Here is a 20,345-nt window from a genome sequence, read left to right as displayed (position 1 = left end):
ATTTTGTCTAATTCTCAGAGTTCAGCTCTAAGGCCTCATGCACACTGGGTGTTTGTCAAGCACTTCTGAATGCCTTTCTTCTGGCTGGAGAAAAGCAGCATTAAAGCAGAAGTACAGCCTAATACCTTAACCACTTCTAGACCGCAGCTTTATGTCGCTACTTTGACGTTAAATACCGGGGGCAGATAGCTGCCATTACCCCGGTATTTTTTTTATTGGGCAAGCGGTTCTCTTTGTCATAAAAATGGTCCCAGCGGCGGATTTGCCGCAGGATCAGTTTTATGGTCGGCGGGAGAGGTGCCTCCTCCCCCTCCCGTCGCTTCCCAGTTGTTTTCCTTGCTTACCGGAGCTGTCAGTAGCGGAGAAAACGATCTGGTCCTTTCCCCACCTAGGCAGGAAGTTGAGTGAGGGCAAGCTGACTCTATGGCCTTGGAGGACCGGAGAGACATCATACATCGCTTCCTCCCAAGGGCCTTAAAGGGCCCATTTTTTTCATGAAAAAAATTTACATTTTTTTTTTCTTGTTTAGTGTAAATGTGAGATCTGAGGTCTTTTTTCACCCCAGATCTCACATTAAAGAGGACCTGTCCCACTTATTTCTATTACAAGGGATGTTTACAAAAAAGGACAGTGTAAAAATAAAAAATAAAAGGTAAAATAAATAAGAAATAAATAGAAAAAAAATAATTTAAAGCGCCCTGTCCCCTGAGCTCACGCGTAGAAGCGAACGCATATGCAAGTCGAGCCCACATATGTAAACAGTGTTCAAACCACACATGTGAGGTATCACCACGATCATTAGAGCGAGAGCAATAATTCTAGACCTCCAATGTAACTCTAAACTGGTTATCTGTGGAAAATTTTAAAGAGTCGCTTATGGAGATTTTCAAGTATCAATGTTTGTTGCCATTCCACGAGCGTGCGTAATTTTGAAGCATGTTGGGTATCTGTTTACTCGGCGTAACATTATCTTTCACATTACAGAAAAAATTGCACTAACTTTACTGTTTAGTTTTTTTTTTAATGCAGTGAAATATATTTTTTCCCAAAAAATGGCATTTGAAAGGCCGCTGCGCAAATACCGCATGACAAAAAATAATGCAACGGCCGCCATTTTATTCTCCAGAGTCTTTGCTAATAATATATAATGTTTAGGGGTTCCAAGTGATTTACTAACAAAAAATACTGATTTTAACTTGTAAACAACAAGTGTCAGAAATAGGGCTGGTCCTTAAGTGGTTAAAAAAAAACAATATTTTTTTCTTTCTGCTATAAAACAAGGCCAATGTCTATTTTTTTCATAATTTTAGGCTAAAATGTATTTTGCCACATATTTTTGGTAAAAAAAATCCCAATAAGTGTATATTGATTGGTTTGCACAAAAGTTATAGCGTCTTCAAACAATGCAATATTTTTATAGACTTTTTATTCATTTATTTTTTTTACTAGTAATGGTGGCAATCAGCAATTTTTAGCAGGACTGTGACGTTACGGCAGACAAATCAGACATCTAACTGATCCTTTTGACACTTTTTGGGGACCAGTGACACTCAAACAGTGATCACTGTTAAAAAATATGCACTGTCACTGCACTAATGACACTGGCAGGGAAGGGGTTAACATCAGGGGCGATCAAAGGGTTAAGTGTGTCCCTAGGGGGTGCCTACTACCTCTGGGGGGGTTGCACTGATTGGGGGAAGACAGAGATCTGGGTACCTGCTTAGCGGGGGCCAGTCTGTGGTTCCGTATTTTAATGGACACACAGGGAGCTGCGGCCCTGCTCGGGTGCCCCCATAACAAGCTGCTTGCTGTGGGGGCACTCGTCAGGTGGGAAGGGCCAGGGAGGGACCCGATAAGAGCAGGATCTGAGCTGCTCTGTGCAAAACCATTGCACAGAGCAGGTAAGCATCACATGTTTGTTATTTTTAAGCAAAAAAAAAAAAAAACAAGACTTTAGTATCACTGTTGCAGCAGTTGATGGATAGTATTAAGTGCTTATTGAATGCATGTGCTTGTTGATTAAAAATTGCTCATGAATAGATGTGCACCTGTATGTCTTTATGTAAAAACAGAGCTTTTATGCATGTCATTTGTTTTTCAGTTTTGTATGAATAGTAGGGTGGCACTGATAACGGTATCAGTGCTGATGCTAAGCTTTTGCACAAGTACTCGTACTCGTACTCGTGCAAATGCTTCGATACCCAAACTGATACCATTGTGTTTCGACTTTAACCCATACAAAATGAATTGGATTAAATTGCACTGCAAATAATCGGTATATATACTCACTGGTAAAAAAAACTATATTGTGCAACCCTAATAAAGAGATTTAAAAAAATGCTTGACAGAAATGTAATATGTAATATATCATAAATCTGTCATCATCGAGAAAAGAGTAACTAAACATTAGCTGCCATATATCAGCTCTCTTTATTATATTGTTCATTTCTATTTTGTCTCTATTTGAGCAGCTCAAGGGATTGTTCAAAGAAAAGAAAAGCTTGGAAAGTGCATATAAGCAAATCCCTAAAGATGAGAAGCCAGCAGATGACTGGACAGTGAAATCCAGATTAGTGAAGGTAATTTATATACTAAAGTTAACCTCATTCAATTTTTTTTTTTCTTTAAGCGAGAATGCAGTTAACATTAAGGGTGGCCACAACATTTGGCCATGGAGACAGTAGAGATATATAGCCACTTTAACAGAATAGCCTGGGATCAAACTGGTAACACAGTACTGAACATTAAAGTCCCCTTCATCCCTTCATGCCGACGTAACGCAAATATAATGCAGCTGCAGGCATCACTCTGGTACCATTTTTTAGAGCCGACGGTCGGCTTTCTTGTAATAACAACCAATGCGGTTAATCAGCGCTTGGCTGTCATTACAAGCAGCGGGAGAGGATGCCCCCCCCCTTCTGTCATTCCCCCCGGGTCTCCTGTCCCAATCGGCTTTTATTGGGTTTCAGATCTAGTAACCCAGAAGCGACATCACAACATCACCTCCGGTGTTCTGTCGAAGACTCCAACCCGTCAAAATCTCCAACTACGTCGTCACTTCCGGTCACTCTCCAGCAGATTACGATGACTTCACTGTTTTCTCATTAGAACAAGAGCAAAAATTATAGCACTAGACCCCCTCTGTAACTCTAAACTGGTAACCATTAAAAATTTTGAAAGCGTTGGCCTATAGAGATTTTTAAGTACCGTAGTTTGTCGCCATTCGGCAAGTGTGTGCAATCTGAAAGCATGACATGTTAGGTATCTATTTACTCGGTGTAACATCATCTTTCACATTATACAAAAGCTGAGTTTACTGTTTTGTTTTTTAAAAATGCACTTAAAAGACTACTGCGCAAATACACTGTGACATAAAATAATACGACCACCCATTTTATTATCTAGGGTCACTGCTAAAAAAATATATATATATATATATATATATATATATATCTACACCCCTCACATTTTTTGTAAATATTTTTTGATATCTTTTCATGTGACAACACTGAAGAAATGACAATTTGCTACAATGTAAAGTAGTGAGTATACAGCTTGTATAACAGTGTAAATTTTAATTTGCTGTCCCTTCAAAATAACTCAACACACAGCCATTAATGTCTAAACCTCTGGCAACAAAAGTGAGTACACCCCTAAGTGATTAGCCATTTTCCATCCCTCTGTGTCATCTGATTCGTTAGTGTTACAAGGTCCCAGATGTGAATGGGGAGCAGGTGTGTTAAAAGAACTCTAAAAAGGAGGATCTAAAAAAAGAATTGTTGTTCTACATAAATATGGCCTAGGCTATAAGAAGATTGCCAAGACCCTGAAACTGAGCTGCAGCACGGTGGCCAAGACCATTCAGCGGTTTAACAGGACAGGTTGCACTCAGAACAGGCCTCACCAACCATGGTCGACTATAGAAGTTGAGTGCATGTGCTCAGTGTCATATCCAGAGGTTATCTTTGGGAAATAGACATATGAGTGCTGCCAGCATTGCTGCAGAGGCTGAAGGGGTGGGGGGTCAGCCTGTCAGTGCTCAGACCATACCCCGCACACTGCATCAAATTGTTCTGCATGGCTGTCATCCCAGAAGGAAGACTCTTCTAAAGATGATGCTCAAGAAAGTCCGCAAACAGTTTGCTGAAGACAAGCAGACTAAGGATATGGATTTCTGGAGCCATGTCCTCTAGTCTGATGAGACCAAGATAAACGTATTTGGTTCAGATGGTGTCAAGCGTGTGTGGTGACAACCAGGTGAGGAGTAAAAAGACAAGTTTGTCTTGCCTACAGTCAAGCATGGTGGTGTGAATGTCATGGTCTGGGACTGCAGGAGTGCTACCAGGAACTACAGTTCATTGAGTAGACAATGAATGCCAACATGTACTGTGACATACTGAAGCAGAGCATGATCTCCTCTCTTCAGAGACTGGGCCACAGGGCAGTATTCCAACATGATAACGACCCCAAACACACCTCCAAGACGACCACTGCCTTGCTAAAGAAGCTGAGGGTAAAGTTGATGGACTGGCTAAGCATGTCTGCAGACCTAAACCCTATTGAGCATCTGTGGGGCATCCTCAAATGGGAGTTAGAGGAGTGCAAGATCTCTAACATCCACCAGCTCTGTGATGTCGTCATGGAGGAATGGAAGAGGACTGCAGTGGCAACCTGTGAAGCTCTGATGAGCTCCATGCCCAAGATGGTTAAGGCAGTGCTGGAAAATAATGGTTGCCCCACACAATATTGACGCTTTGGGCCCAATTTGGACTTTTTCACTTAGGGGTGTATTCAGTTTTGTTGCCAGCGGTTTAGACATTAATAGCTGTGTGTTGAGCTTTTTTGAGAGGACAGCAAATTTTCCACAAGCTGTACACTCACTACTTTACATTGTAGCAAAGTGCAATTTCTTCAGTGTTGTCACATGAAAAGATTTAATGGAATCTTTACAAAAATGTGAGGTGTGTACTCACTTTTGTGAGATACTGTATATACACTGAACAAAATTTAAAATGCAACTTTTGTTTTTGCCCCCATTTTTCATGAGCTGAACTCAAAGATCTAAAACTTTTTCTATGTACAAAAAAGGCCTATTTCTCTCAAAAAGTGTTCACAAATCTGTTTAAATCTGTGTTAGTTAGCATTTCTCCTTTGCTGAGATAATCCATCACCGTCATAGGTGTGGCATATTAGAAGCCTGATTAGACAGTGAGATTATTGCACAGGTGTGCCTTAGGCTGGCCACAATAAAGGCCACTCTAAAATGTGCAGTTTTACTGTATGGGGGGGGTCCATTTGCCTCACGCAGTGCAACACATCTCCTTCGCATAGAGTTGATCAGGTTGTTGATTGTGGCCTGAGGAATGTTGGTCCACTCCTCTTCAATAGCTTTGCGAAGTTGCTGGATATTGGCAGGACCTGGAACACGCTGTCGTATACGTCAATCCACAGCATCCCAAACATGCTCAATGGGTGACATGTCCGGTGAGTATGCTGGCCATGCAAGAACTGAGATGTTTTCAGCTTCCAGGAATTGTATAGAGATCCTTGCAACATGGGGCCATGCATTATCATGCTGCAACATGAGGTGATGGTTGTGGATGAATGGCAAAACAATGGGCCTCAGGATCTTGTCACAGTATTTCTGTGCATTCAAAATGCCATCAATACAATGCACCTGTATTCATTGTTCATAACATACGCCTGCCCATACCATAACCCCACCGCCACTATGGGCCACTCGATCCACAACGTTGACATCAGCAAACCGCTCACCCATACTATGCCATACACGCTATCTGCCATGTACAATGAAAACCGGGATTCATCCGTGAAGAGAACTCCTCTCCAAAGTGTCAGATGCCATCGAATGTGAGCATTTGCCCACTCAAGTCAGTTACAATGACGAACTGCAGTCAGGTTGAGTCCCCAATGAGGACAACGAGCAGGCAGATGAGCTTCTCTGAGACGGTTTCTGACAGTTTGTGCAGAAATTCTTTGGTTATGCAAACTGATTGTTACAGCAGCTGTCCGGGTGGCTGGTCTCAGACGATCTTGGAGGTGAAGATGCTGGATGTGGAGGTCCTGGGCTGCTTTGGTTACACGTGGTCTGCGGTTGTGGGGCCGATTTGATGTACTGCCAAATTCTCTGAAACGCCTTTGAAGATGGCTAATGGTAGAGAAATGAACATTCAATTACCTGGCAACACCTCTGGTGGACATTCCTGCAGTCAGCATGCCATTTGCACGCTCCCTTAAAACTTGCAACATCTGTGGCATTGTGATAAAACTGCCATAAAGGCCAAAGAGTTCAATCTTTGTTTCATCAGACCAGATCATTTAGTTTTTCTGAGAGTCCTTCAGGTGCCTTTTGGCAAACTCCAGGTGGGCTGTCATGTGCCTTTTACTGAGGAGCGATTTCCACCTGGCCACTAAACCATACAGGCCTGATTGGTGGAGTGCTGCAGAGATGGTTGTTCTCCTGGAAGGTCCTCCTCTATCCACAGAGAAATGCTGGAACTCTGTCAGAGTGACCATCAGGTTCTTGGTCACCTCCCTGACTAAGGCCCTTCTCTCCCGATCGCTCTGTTTGGCCGGACGGCCCACTCTAGGAGGAGTCCTGCTGGTTCCAAACTTCTTCCATTTACTGATGATGGAGGCCACTGTGCTCTTTGGGACCGTTAATGCTGTAGAAATTATTCTGTACCCTTCCCCAGATCTGTGCCTCAATATACTCCTGTCTTGGAGGTCTACAGCCAATTTTATGGACTTCATGGCTTGGTTTGTGCTCTGACATGCACTGTTAACTGTATGACATGACCTTATATATACAGGTGTGTGCCTGTCGAAATCATGTCCATTCAACAGAGTTTACCACAGGTGCACTCCAATCAAGTTGTGGAAACATCTCAAGGATGATCAATGAAAACAGGATGCACCTGACCTCAATTTTGAGTGTCGTGGCAAAAGCTGTGAATACTTATGTACATGTGATTTTTTTTTTTTTTATACATTTTGCAAAGATTTCAAACAAACTTCTTTCATGTTGTCATTATGGGGCACTGTTTGTAGAAATAACAAAATGTGAAAAAAGTGAAGCACTGTGAATACTTTTCAGATGCACTGTGTGTATATATACAGTGTATGTATGAATGTGTGTATATGTATATATATATATATATATCTATTAGTGATCGACCAATGTCGCTTTTTTAATACCGATACCAATATTTTGGTCATCAGATATCGGTATTATTTTCAGACATTAAAACATTTTTTTTCACATTTTTTTTTTTTTTTACATTTTTTTTTTTTTGACATTTTTTTTTTTTAGGTTCTCCTTGTGGAGGGATCTGGGGGTCCCCTCCTCGGCACTGAAAAGCATTAAAAACACCAAGTTTGTCTGTTTTGAATGCTGTCAGTTTTTTTAATTCTGCGCCAGTACCCGGAAGTGACATCACTTCCGGGATTTTTACAAGGAGACCCGATCAGAGCCGAATGCGGCTTTGATCAGGTCTTCTCTTTGGCAGCGGCGGCGGTAGAGGTAGGATGCCCAGGTCTCCCGGTGGGATGGGAGACCTGGGCGAGCCGCGGAAGGCAGCGGGAGGGGGGGATGTCCCCTCCCGCTCCTTGTAATGACAGCCGAGCGGCTTCTCAGTCACATCGGTTGTAATTACAAGTCAGCCGACCATCGGCTATGGACACCGGTACCGGGGTGATGCCTCTAGCTGCAGGCATCACTCCGGTACATGCACTTTCCCTAAATATCGGCAATATCGGCAAACCCAAACGCCAATACAGATATATCGGGGAAAGTGCATATCGGCACCCGATATATTGGTGTTGCCGATAATCGGTCGATCTCTAATATATATGTATATGTGTGTATATATGTATTATATGCAGTGGGACATGTACACTGGTCACTGCATTGGGGACATGTACACTGGTCACTGCATTGGAGGCACGCACGCTGATCTCTGCATTGGGGACATGTACACTGGTCACTGCATTGGGGACATGTATGCTGGTCACTGCATTGGAAGCACGCACGCTGATCTCTGCATTGGGGACATGTATGCTGGTCACTGCATTGGGAACATGTACGCTGGTCACTGCATTGGCGGCACGCACGCTGATCTCTGCATTGGGGACATGTACACTGGTCACTGCATTGGGGACATGTACGCTGGTCACTGCATTGGAAGCACGCACACTGATCTCTGCATTGGGGACATGTACACTGGTCACTGCATTGGGGACATGTATGCAGGTCACTGCATTGGAAGCACGCACGCTGATCTCTGCATTGGGGACATGTATGCTGGTCACTGCAATGGGGACATGTACGCTGGTCACTGCATTGGAAGCACGCACGCTGATCTCTGCATTGGGGACATGTACGCTGGTCACTGCATTGGGGACATGTACACTGGTCACTGCATTGCGGACATGTACGCTGGTCACTGCATTGGAGGCACGCACGCTGATCTCTGCATTGGGGACATGTACACTGGTCACTGCATTGGGGACATGTACGCTGGTCACTGCATTGGAAGCACGCACACTGATCTCTGCATTGGGGACATGTACACTGGTCACTGCATTGGGGACATGTATGCAGGTCACTGCATTGGAAGCACGCACACTGATCTCTGCATTGGGGACATGTATGCTGGTCACTGCATTGGGGACATGTACGCTGGTCACTGCATTGGAAGCACGCACGCTGATCTCTGCATTGGGGACATGTATGCTGGTCACTGCATTGGGGACATGTATGCAGGTCACTGCATTGGAAGCACGCACGCTGATCTCTGCATTGGGGACATGTATGCTGGTCACTGCATTGGGGACATGTACGCTGGTCACTGCATTGGAAGCACGCACGCTGATCTCTGCATTGGGGACATGTACGCTGGTCACTGCATTGGGGACATGTACACTGGTCACTGCATTGCGGACATGTACGTTGGTCACTGCATTGGCGGCACGCACGCTGATCTCTGCATTGGGGACATGTACACTGGTCACTGCATTGGGGACATTTACGCTGGTCACTGCATTGGAAGCACGCACACTGATCTCTGCATTGGGGACATGTACACTGGTCACTGCATTGGGGACATGTATGCAGGTCACTGCATTGGAAGCACGCACGCTGATCTCTGCATTGGGGACATGTACGCTGGTCACTGCATTGGGGACATGTACACTGGTCACTGCATTGCGGACATGTACGCTGGTCACTGCATTGGAGGCACGCACGCTGATCTCTGCATTGGGGACATGTACACTGGTCACTGCATTGGGGACATGTACGCTGGTCACTGCATTGGGGACATGTACGCTGGTCACTGCAGTGGAAGCACGCAGACTGATCTCTGCATTGGGAACATGTACACTGGTCACTGCATTGGGGACATGTACACTGGTCACTGCATTGGGGACATGTACGCTGGTCACTGCATTGGAGGCACGCACGCTGATCTCTGCATTGGGGACATGTACACTGGTCACTGCATTGGGGACATGTATGCTGGTCACTGCATTGGAAGCACGCACACTAATCTCTGCATTGGGGACATGTATGCTGGTCACTGCATTGGGGACATGTATGCTGGTCACTGCATTGGAGGCACACACACTGATCTCTGCATTGGGGACATGTATGCTGGTCACTGCATTGGGGACATGAACGCTGGTCACTGCATTGGAAGCACGTACGCTGATCTCTGCATTGGGGACATGTATGCTGGTCACTGCATTGGGGACATGTACGCTGGTCACTGCATTGGAAGCATGCACGCTGATCTCTGCATTGGGGACATGTATGCTGGTCACTGCATTGGGGACATGTGCGCTGGTCACTGCATTGGAAGCACACACGCTGATCTCTGCATTGGGGACATGTACGCTGGTCACTGCATTGGGGACATGTACACTGGTCACTGCATTGGGGACATGTACGCTGGTCACTGCATTGGAAGCACGCACACTGATTTCTGCATTGGGGACATGTACACTGGTCACCAGAGGCGGCTCTAGGCTTTGTGAGGCCTAAGGCAAAACTTGGACATGAGGCCCCACTCACGCCCACAATGAGAAAAATAATTCAAGTGATAAAAATTAACTGTATAAATTGCATATACTAAGAGCCTTAACCTTTGTACTATGAATTCACAGTTTCTAAAATTTTGTCTAACCAATTCTTCTTTAATCAAAGATCATTAAACATCAGGTATGTATGTATATATATATATATATATATATATATATATATATATATATATATATATATATATATATATATATATGTCTGCTCTTACATCACAGTCCCCAGCATTTCCCTATAGGTCATGATTCCCTGGGTCCCTCCTTACATCAGAGTTCAGTGTCCCCCCTTACATAAGAGTTCTCCTTTAAATCAGATTCCCCCCAGCATCTCCTCCTTACATCAGAGTCCACAGAATTCCTCTTAAAATTCGAGTCCCCCTCTTAAATCAAATTTCACAGAGCCCCCTTTACATCAGGGTCTCCAGAGTTTCCCCCTTACACTGTAAGAGGGAACTCTGAAGACTCTGAAGTAAGGAGAGTTCTGGGAACCCTGATTTGAGGGGGAATGCTGGGGACTCAGGTGTAAAAGGGAACTCTGTGGTCACCAAAGCTCCCCCTTGCATCAGAGTTTCCAGAGACCCCCTTAAACTTCCCTTCCTCAGTCCGCCACAGTCTAGGGCACGACAAGTCCCACTGCAGAAAGCTGTAATACCTGAGTCCCCACAGAGGGCACTGTAAATTTCAGTATAGTGCACTGCCATTCCTCCCTGAGGAATGGAAGCCTGCTATGCTTGGACTTGCACTGCTCTCTGTAGGGGACTGAGGAACTACTGCCTGCTATGCTAAGACTTGTAGTGCCCTCTGTGGGGACTAAGGCATGGCAGCCTGCTATTCTGGAACTTGTAGTGCCCTCTGTGAGGGACTGAGGATTCCTCAGTCCTCCACATTCTAGGGCACTATAAGTCCCAGCATAGTGGGCTGTCATTCTTCAGTCCCTCACAGCTGGGGGGAAAAACAACATAGTTAAACATCTAAAGGACAACTCCAACGAAAACTACTAATAATGTACAGAGTGCATATGCTATATAATGTCACAGCCCCGCTACCCCTCTCCCCCAGCCACCCAGGGACCCCTCTCCTTTTCCTCCAGCCACCCAGGGGCCCCTCTCCTTCTCCTCCTCCAGCCACCCAGGGGCCCTCTCCTTCTCCTCCTCTAGCCACCCAGGGGGCCCTCTCCTTCTCCCCCAGCCACCCAGGGGCCCCTCTCCTTTTCCTCCAGCCACCCAGGGGCCCCTCTCCTTCTCCTCTTCCAGCCACCCAGGGGCCCTCTCCTTCTCCTCCTCTAGCCACCCAGGGGCCCTCTTTCTCCTCCCTTAGCCACCCAGGTGACCTCTCCTTCTCCTTCAGCCACCCAGGGGCCCTCTCCTCTTCCCCTAGCCACCCAGGGGCCCTCTCCTCTTCCCCTAGCCACCCAGGAGCCCTCTCCTCTTCCCCTAGCCACCCAGGGGTCCTCTCCTCTTCCCCTAGCCACCCAGGGGTTCTCTCCTTTTCCCATAGCCACCCAGGGGCCCTCTCCTTTTCCCATAGCCACCCAGGGGCCCTCTCCTTTTCCCATAGCCACCCAGGGGCCCTCTCCTTTTCCCCTAGCCACCCAGGGGCCCTCTCCTTTTCCCCTAGCCACCCAGGGGCCCTCTCCTTTTCCCCTAGCCACCCAGGGGCCCTCTCCTTTTCCCCTAGCCACCCAGGGGCCCTCTCCTTTTCCCCTAGCCACCCAGGGGCCCTCTCCTTTTCCCCTAGCCACCCAGGGGCCCTCTCCTTATCTTCCAGCCACCCTCTCCTCCCCCAGCCACCCAGGGCCTTCTTCTCCTCCTCCTCCACCAACCATTCTAAGACTCTTCCAACTTCCCTGGGGCTACTCACCCCCTTTGCGTAGTAGACACCACAAATCTATGACCAGCCTGCAGAGTGACAAGTCGGGCCTGGTTACCTGTATGTTCACAGGCCAGGGCAGACCTCTCCTCCCAGAGCAACAACCGATGATAGCAGAGTGAGCTGACCGGGCAGTCACTTCCTACTGATGCAGGTACAGGCTCCCACCGATTCCTCCACATCTTAGGATTACATGATCAGACGGCCAATCCCCAGTCAGAGAAGGCGGGGTAAGTGTCAGCGGACAACAGACACCTGGCAGCCGCAGTGAAGGGACTGCGGCACACTGCTGCAATTTTATTATCTGAGGATTTAAAACAATCTTACTTGGGAGATTTCCCTGACTGCGCCCTTTTAAATGTTGCCACTCCGCCACTGGCCACGAGGCCCCTGTAGGTGCGAGGCCTTAGGCGACCGCCTAATTTGCCTAATTAGAGAGCCGCCTATGCTGGTCACTGTATTGGGGACATGTATGCTGGTCACTGCATTGGAAGCACGCACACTGATCTCTGCATTGGGGACATGTATGCTGGTCACTGCATTGGGGACATGTACGCTGGTCACTGCATTGGAAGCACGCACGCTGGTCTCTGCTTTGGGGACATGTATGCTGGTCACTGCATTGGGGGCATGTACGCTGGTCACTGCATTGGGGGCATGTATGCTGGTCACTGCATTGAAAGGGGACATGTATACTGGTCACTACATTGAAAGGGGGCATATATACCGGTCACTGCATTGAAGGGGCATGTACTGTGGGATTACTGCTAGGGGGCCTGTACTGTGGGGTTTGTGCTAGGGGGCCTGTACTGTGGGGTTTGTGCTATGGGGTCTGTACTGTGGGATTAGTGCTAGGGGGTCTGTACTGTGGGGTTTGTGCTAGGGGGCCTGTACTGTGGGATTAGTACTAGGGGGTCTGTACTGTGGGATTAGTGCTAGGGGGTCTGTACTCTGGGATTAGTGCTAGGGGGTCTGTACTGTGGGGTTTGTGCTAGGAGGTCTGTACTGTGGGATTAGTGCTAGGGGGTCTGTACACTGGGATTAGTGCTAGGGGGCCTGTACTGTGGGATTAGTGCTAGAGGGTCTGTACTGTGGGGTTTGTGCTAGGTGGCCTGTACTGTGGGGTTTGTGCTAGGGGTCCTGTACTGTGGGGTTTGTACTGTGGGATTAGTGCTAGGGGGTCTGTACTGTGGGTTTTGTGCTAGGGGGCCTGTACTGTGGGATTAGTGCTAGGGGGTCTGTACTGTGGGATTACTGCTAGGGGGTCTGTACTCTGGGATTAGTGCTAGGGGGTCTGTACTGTGGGGTTTGTGCTAGGGGGTCTGTACTGTGGGATTAGTGCTAGGGGGTCACTACATTGAAAGGGGGCATATATACCGGTCACTGCATTGAAGGGGCATGTACTGTGGGGTTTGTGCTAGGGGGCCTGTACTGTGGGGTTTGTGCTAGGGGGCCTGTACTGTGGGGTTTGTGCTATGGGGTCTGTACTGTGGGATTAGTGCTAGGGGGTCTGTACTGTGGGGTTTGTGCTAGGGGGCCTGTACTGTGGGATTAGTACTAGGGGGTCTGTACTGTGGGATTAGTGCTAGGGGGTCTGTACTCTGGGATTAGTGCTAGGGGGTCTGTACTGTGGGGTTTGTGCTAGGAGGTCTGTACTGTGGGATTAGTGCTAGGGGGTCTGTACACTGGGATTAGTGCTAGGGGGCCTGTACTGTGGGATTAGTGCTAGAGGGTCTGTACTGTGGGGTTTGTGCTAGGTGGCCTGTACTGTGGGGTTTGTGCTAGGGGTCCTGTACTGTGGGGTTTGTACTGTGGGATTAGTGCTAGGGGGTCTGTACTGTGGGTTTTGTGCTAGGGGGCCTGTACTGTGGGATTAGTGCTAGGGGGTCTGTACTGTGGGATTACTGCTAGGGGGTCTGTACTCTGGGATTAGTGCTAGGGGGTCTGTACTGTGGGGTTTGTGCTAGGGGGTCTGTACTGTGGGATTAGTGCTAGGGGGTCTGTACTCTGGGATTAGTGCTAGGGGGCCTGTACTGTGGGGTTTGTGCTAGGAGGTCGGTACTGTGGGGTTTGTGCTTGAGGGGTTTGTGCTAGGGGGTCTGTACTGTGGGGTTTGTGCGACTCTTAGTCAGTGTATCCCATAATAGGATGTCTCTCACAGTATATCCCATAATAGGGCCCCTGCTCCCTATTATGGGATATACTAGTACTGATGGACCCCTTAATATGTAATATATTGGGAGAATTTGTTCACGCAAGCAAAATACAGGGGACAAAATGGGTGGAGTCTATAAGGGGTGGGGCTTCTGAGAAATGGGAGGGGTCAAAATGGAAGGGCGGGGTCTTGCGCCCCACCATCTTAAAACTTCACCAGCCGCCACTGATTATATGTATTATGCAATCCCTAATTCTCACTCTCATGTTTGCATCCTCTCTCCTAATACTTTCTCTCCTTTACCCCTCTTCTCCGCCCCACAGCTTGTATATATCACCCTCACTCCTATCCTCACCTTTATACTGCACTCATCAACTCCTGCTGATTCTGAACCCACACACCAATAAAACCTACAGGACACTGAGATGTGTCCCCCCTCATAAATCATACTCCCATATCACCTCCCTCACCCTTCTGCTTCTCCTAACCTCTGGAGATATTTCCCCAAATCCTGGACCCCCATCATTTACCTTTGGCAAACATACCCATCACCCCCTATCCTCTGACACCAGCCGAAATCCACACAATCTGGTTTCTATTCCTCTTCTGCCTAGAGCCAACCTCCCCTTCTCCTGCGCCCTCTGGAATGCCCGCTCTGTTTGCAACAAACTCACCTCTGTCCATGACCTATTTATCACAAACTCCTTCAACCTGCTTGCAATTACTGAGACCTGGCTTCAAGAATCGGACTCCTTCTCCTGCTGCCCTCTCCCATGGTGGCCTCCTGTGGACTCACTCTCCCAGGCCTAGTGGACGGAAAGGAGGTGGGATTGAAATTCTGCTTTCCCCTCAAAGCACTTTTCAGGTTCTTCATCCACCCCCTTCTCTGTCTCTTTCCTCATTTGAAGCTCACTGTATTCGTCTATTTTCTCCAGTTTCGTTGAGAATTGCTGTGATCTATTGGCCTCCTGGACCAGTATCAGGCTTCCTTGATGACTTCTCTGCCTGGCTACCCTACTTTCTCTCTTCTGAAATTCCCACAATCATTTTTGGAGACTTCAACATCCCTGTTAATGTTACACTCCTGCTACTTCTAAACTTTTGAGCTTAACCTCCTCTTTTGACCTAAAACAATGGACACATGCTTCTACGCACTCTAATGGCAACAGCCTTGACCTCATGTTCTCCTACCTATGCACCCCTCGCAACCTCTCCAACATTCCATTCCCTCTCTCTGATCACCACCTCATTAGTTTCAGTCTCTCCTTGTCCTCCTCCTTACCTTCCAACTACCGAACAATTACCCGTAGAAAACATCGCCATCTTAACCCTTCACTTCTTTTTTTCTGCTACAGATTGTCTCTTCAACACAATCTCATCCCTTTCCTGCCCCAACATGGCCACTTCTGTCTACAACAGTTCACTGTCATCTACCCTGGATGCTTTGGTCCCCCTCACTACACACAGAATCAGTCCCCGACCGCTACAACCCTGGCAGACAGACAATACCAGAAGCCTCAAAAAACGTAGTCGTGCTCTTGAGCGTCTGTGGCGTAAGACTAAGTCACAGCAAGATTTCAGCCAATATAAATCTGCCCTCCAAAAATACAGTTCCTGCCTCCACACTGCCAAACAGACCTACTTTATCACAGTCACCGTCAACTCTTTTCTACCTTCAACGCTCTACTTCGTCCTCCATTGCTTCCACCCACTAACTTACTCACTGCCCAAGAGATTGCCAATCACTTCAAAAATAAGATTGATACAATTCGTGAAGAGATCTTTACACTACAGATATCTCCCTCACCTTACACACCTTTTCCTCCTGCACAATCAATACTTCCCTTGTTTAACCCAACTACTGTAGAGGAAGTCACTAAAAATTTTTTTAATGCCCACCTAACTTCCTGCCCCCTGGACACTGTTCCTTCTCAAATACTACGGTCACCCTCTGACTCTATCCTACACTCTTTAACTCATATCTTCAACCTCTCCTTCTCCACTGACATCTTTCCCAACTCTCTAAAACATGCGCTAGTAACTCCAATACCAAAGAAAGCCTCACTAGACCCCACCAATCTTAATAACTTAAGACCCATCTCCTTACTCCCTTTTGCTTCCAAACTCCTTGAACGTTTAGTCTACAACCGCCTGAGCAAGCACCTCATTGAGAATAACCTCCTTGATCCCCTTTAGTCTGGATTTCGCCGGGAACACTCCACAGAAACTTCTCTCCTAAAACTTACAAATGACTTGCTAACAGCTAAAAACAATGGTTACTACTCAATACTCTTACTCTTGGACCTCTCTGTTGCCTTTGATACTGTTAACCACCCCCTCCTTCTCAAAAAACTCAGTTTGCTTGGTCTCTGTGGCTGTGCTCTCCATTGGTTCGAATCTTACCTATCTCACCGCACCTGCAGTGTCACAATTCCACTTACTCCCCTGCAACTCCTCTTACTGTTGGGGTCCCCCAAGGTTCTGTCCTTGGATCGCTACTATTCTCAATCTATACCTCCTCCCTGGGTCAGCTAATAGCCTCCCATGGCTTCCACTGACATTTCTATGCTGATGACACCCAAATCTACCTCTCTACCCCTCAGCTCACCCCATCAGTCTCCTCCCTCATCACTGATCTACTAACAGACATATCAGCCTGGATGTCTCACCACTTCCTAAAACTGAATCTATCTAAAACCGAGCTCATAATATTTCCTCCTCCACGTGCCCCTTCCCCGGTATTCTCTGTCAAGATCAATGGAACAACTATCAGTCCTTCCACACATGCCAGGGTGCTAGGGGTAACCCTGGACTCTGCACTGTCCTTTCAGGCTCACATCCAATCCCTATCAAAATCATGCCGCCTTAACCTCCGCAACATCGCTAGAATACGGCCCTTTTTAACCATGACACCACCAAGCTTTTAATTCATGCCCTGGTTATCTCTCGCCTCGACTATTGCAACTCCCTCCTCATTGGATTACCTTTAAATAGATTATCCCCCCTTCAATTCATAATGAATGCTCCTGCAAGACTTATCCCCATTACCAACCGTTTAGTGTCCTCCACCCCTCTCTGCCAATCCCTTCACTGGCTTCCACTCACCCAACGAATAAAATTCAAAGTGCTAACAATAGTTTACAAAGCCATCCACAACTCTGCCCCCAGCTACATCACTAACCTGATCTCAAAATATCAACCAAGCCGCTCTCTTCGGTCCTCCAAATACCTCCTGCTCTCTAGCTCCCTTGTCACCTCTTCCCATGCTCGCCTCCAGGATTTCTCCAGAGCTTCCCCCATTCTTTGGAACTCTCTACCCCAATCTGTCCGACTGTCTCCTAATCTATCCATCTTTAGACGATCCCTGAAAACCCTTCTCTTTAAAGAAGCCTACCCGGCTACTAACTAATAACACTGTTTCACTTGCTCCATCAGCTCATCCCCCACAGCTATTGCCTTTTGTATCACTTGACCCTCCCTTTTAGATTGTAAGCTCTAACGAGCAGGGCCCTCTGTTCCTTTTGTTCCAAATTGTATTGTAACTGTAATGTCTGCCTTCATTTTGTTAAGCGCTGCACAAACTGTTGGCGCTATATAAATCCTGTATAATAATAAAATAATAATAATTATATATATATATATATATATATATATATATATATATATATATATATATATATATATATATATATATATATTGCTAAAAAAAAAAACAAACGAAACACTTTAGTTTACGCTGGATATCTATACTGATTTGGACTGGGTAATGTGTTAGGAACGAAAGGATGCCACATCGTTTGATAGAAATAAAAATTATCAACCTACAGAGGGCTGAATTCAAAGACACCCTGAAAATACAAAGTGAAAAAATGATGCAGCAGGCTAGTCCATTTTGCGGAAATTTCAGCAAATTTCAGTTGTTTTTATGGCCATCGCGTGCTTGTATGCATGCCTGACAACGTCTCTAATGAGATGGATGGTGTCCTGAAGTATTTCTTCCCAGATCTGGACCAGGGCATCACTGAGCTTCTAAACAGAGTGAGGTGCAACCTGGTGGCTCTGGATGAACTGAAATATATTGTCCCAGAGGTGTTCTATTGGATTTAGGTCAGGCGAGTGTGGGGGCCATACTCTAGGAACTGGCTGCATACTCTCGCCACATGAAGCTGGGCATTGTAGTGCACCAGGAGGAACCCAGGACCCACTGCATCAGCATAGGTTCTGACAATGGGTCCAAGGATTTCATCCCGATACCTAATGGCAGTCAGGGTGCCATTGTCTAGCATGTAGAGGTCTGTGCTTCCCTCCATGGATATGCCTCCCCAGACCATCACTGACCCACTACCAAAACGGTCATGCTGAACGATGTTACAGGCAGCATAATGTTCTCCGTGGCTTCTCCAGACCCTTTCGTGTCTTTCACATGCTCAGGTGAACCTGCTCTCATCTGTGAAAATCACAGGGAGCCAGTGGCAGACCTACCAATTCTGGTGTTTAATGGCAAATGCCAATCAAGCTCCATGGTGCCGAGCAGTGAGCATAGGGCCCACTAGAGGTCATCAGGCCCTCAGGCCACCCTCATGAAGTCTGTTTCTGATTGTTTGGTCACAGACATTCACACCAGTGGCCTGCTGGGGGTCACTTTGTAGGGCTCTGACAGTGATCATCCTGTTTCTCCTTGCACAAAGGAGCAGATACTGGTCCTGCTGATGGGTTAAGGACCTTCTACGGCCCTGTCCAGCTCTCCTAGAGTAATTGCCTACCTCTTGGAATCTCCTCCATGCTCTTAAGACTGTGCTCGGAGACACAGCAAGCCTTCTGCCAATAGCACGTATTGATGTGCCATCCTGGAGGAGTTTGACTGCCTATCCATTTTCTATAGGGTCCAGGTATTCCCTTTGCTACCAGTAGTGATACTGAACCTAGCCAAATGTGAAACTAGTGAAAAACAGTAAGAAATGATGTGTAGGGAAAGAAATGTCTGTGGCCTCCATTTGTGAAACCATTCCTGTTTTGGAGGTCGTCTCATTGTTGCCCATCTAGTGCACCTGCTGGTAATTTCATTAACACCAAAGCAGCTGAAACTGATTAACAAACCCTCTGCTACTTACCTGATCAGATCAATATCCCAGGAGTTTTATTGACTATACTCTAATTAAAAAGTGTTCCTGTGTATATATAAAAAATGTTTGGGGGGGGGGGGTTCTAAGTAATTTTTTAGTAAAAATACTGATTTTAACTTGTAAGCAACAATGTCAGAAAAGGCTTAGTCTCCAAGGAGTTAAACATGGAACATTATGACTTTATATCTGTCAGTATATGAAGGAAGGGGTTTGTTTAATGAATTACAGGGTATGAATTCGTTTGGAAGTGGGACTTTAATTAGAGGGTCATTCGTTGTTAGACTTGTTTGATATCACTGAGTCCCCGTTCACACTGGGGCGACCTGTCAGGCGACCTGGTCGCCTGACAGGTCGCCGTAGGTCGCTCGCCATAGAGAAGCTATGGACCCGTTCTAATAGGAGCGACACAAGTCGCTCCGACTTAGAAAAAGGGTCCGGAGCTTCTTGGGGGCGACCCGGAGCGACCTGCATAGACTTCAATGTTATGAGGTCCGTGCTGGTCGCTCCGAGGACGCGATGCGAGCAGCGCGCCGCGACCTATGAGGTCGCCCCGGCAAGTCGGATTATCCCAGTGTGAACGGGGCCTGAGTGTATTGAAAACATTGTGCTATTTATTGATTGATGTGTAATAGATAAGGGTTGAATAAAGGATTTCCAAATCTCAAAGAATGTATGTACCTGTGTTTTTTGTTTTTTTTGTAAGGAGGTCATCTCCATCCGTTCCATACAAAATAAATAAAGCAGCAAGAGGTATTTAATAAAAGAAGGACTAGAATCACTCATGTCTTTTTAGTTGCTACAGTTTGTATCACATGGAAAAATCTGTTCAACTATAGTTCCACTGTCATTTATGACTGAGTGTTGTAGTTACCATAATAGCACTGGTGGGCCAGTGTCTAAGGCAGCAGGGTTAGAGGGGAGCACCAATTCTGAAAGTGTACAGTCATTTTCCTAGCAAGATTAATAATGTCCCTTTCCTTGAGCATTTGGGATAGGCTGTCGGGCAGACATACATTTAAGTCCCCCCATGCTCCATTGGCACCCCTGATGGGCAATCCCTCGTTCCTACCGGGTCTGAACCC

The 20,345-nt window shown here is 46.7% G+C and overlaps 1 protein-coding gene across 2 annotated transcripts in view; it reads left to right on the top strand.

Annotated features, from left to right (window-relative positions):
- The window catches only part of LOC309552066 (uncharacterized protein), a 126,820-nt gene that overhangs the window by 97,457 nt on the left and 9,018 nt on the right, over nucleotides 1-20,345 (top strand). For both annotated transcript variants that reach the window (XM_082252834.1, XM_082252833.1), the window contains exon 27: nucleotides 2,472-2,579. In XM_082252834.1, the coding sequence (XP_082108960.1) occupies nucleotides 2,472-2,579 (108 nt within the window). The remainder of the gene's footprint in view (nucleotides 1-2,471; nucleotides 2,580-20,345) is intronic.

Source organism: Pelophylax lessonae (assembly GCF_965119305.1).
Source record: "Pelophylax lessonae genome assembly, chromosome: 4".
NCBI classification, from domain to species: Eukaryota; Metazoa; Chordata; class Amphibia; order Anura; family Ranidae; genus Pelophylax; species Pelophylax lessonae.
This window is presented reverse-complemented; position numbering and strand designations above follow the sequence as displayed.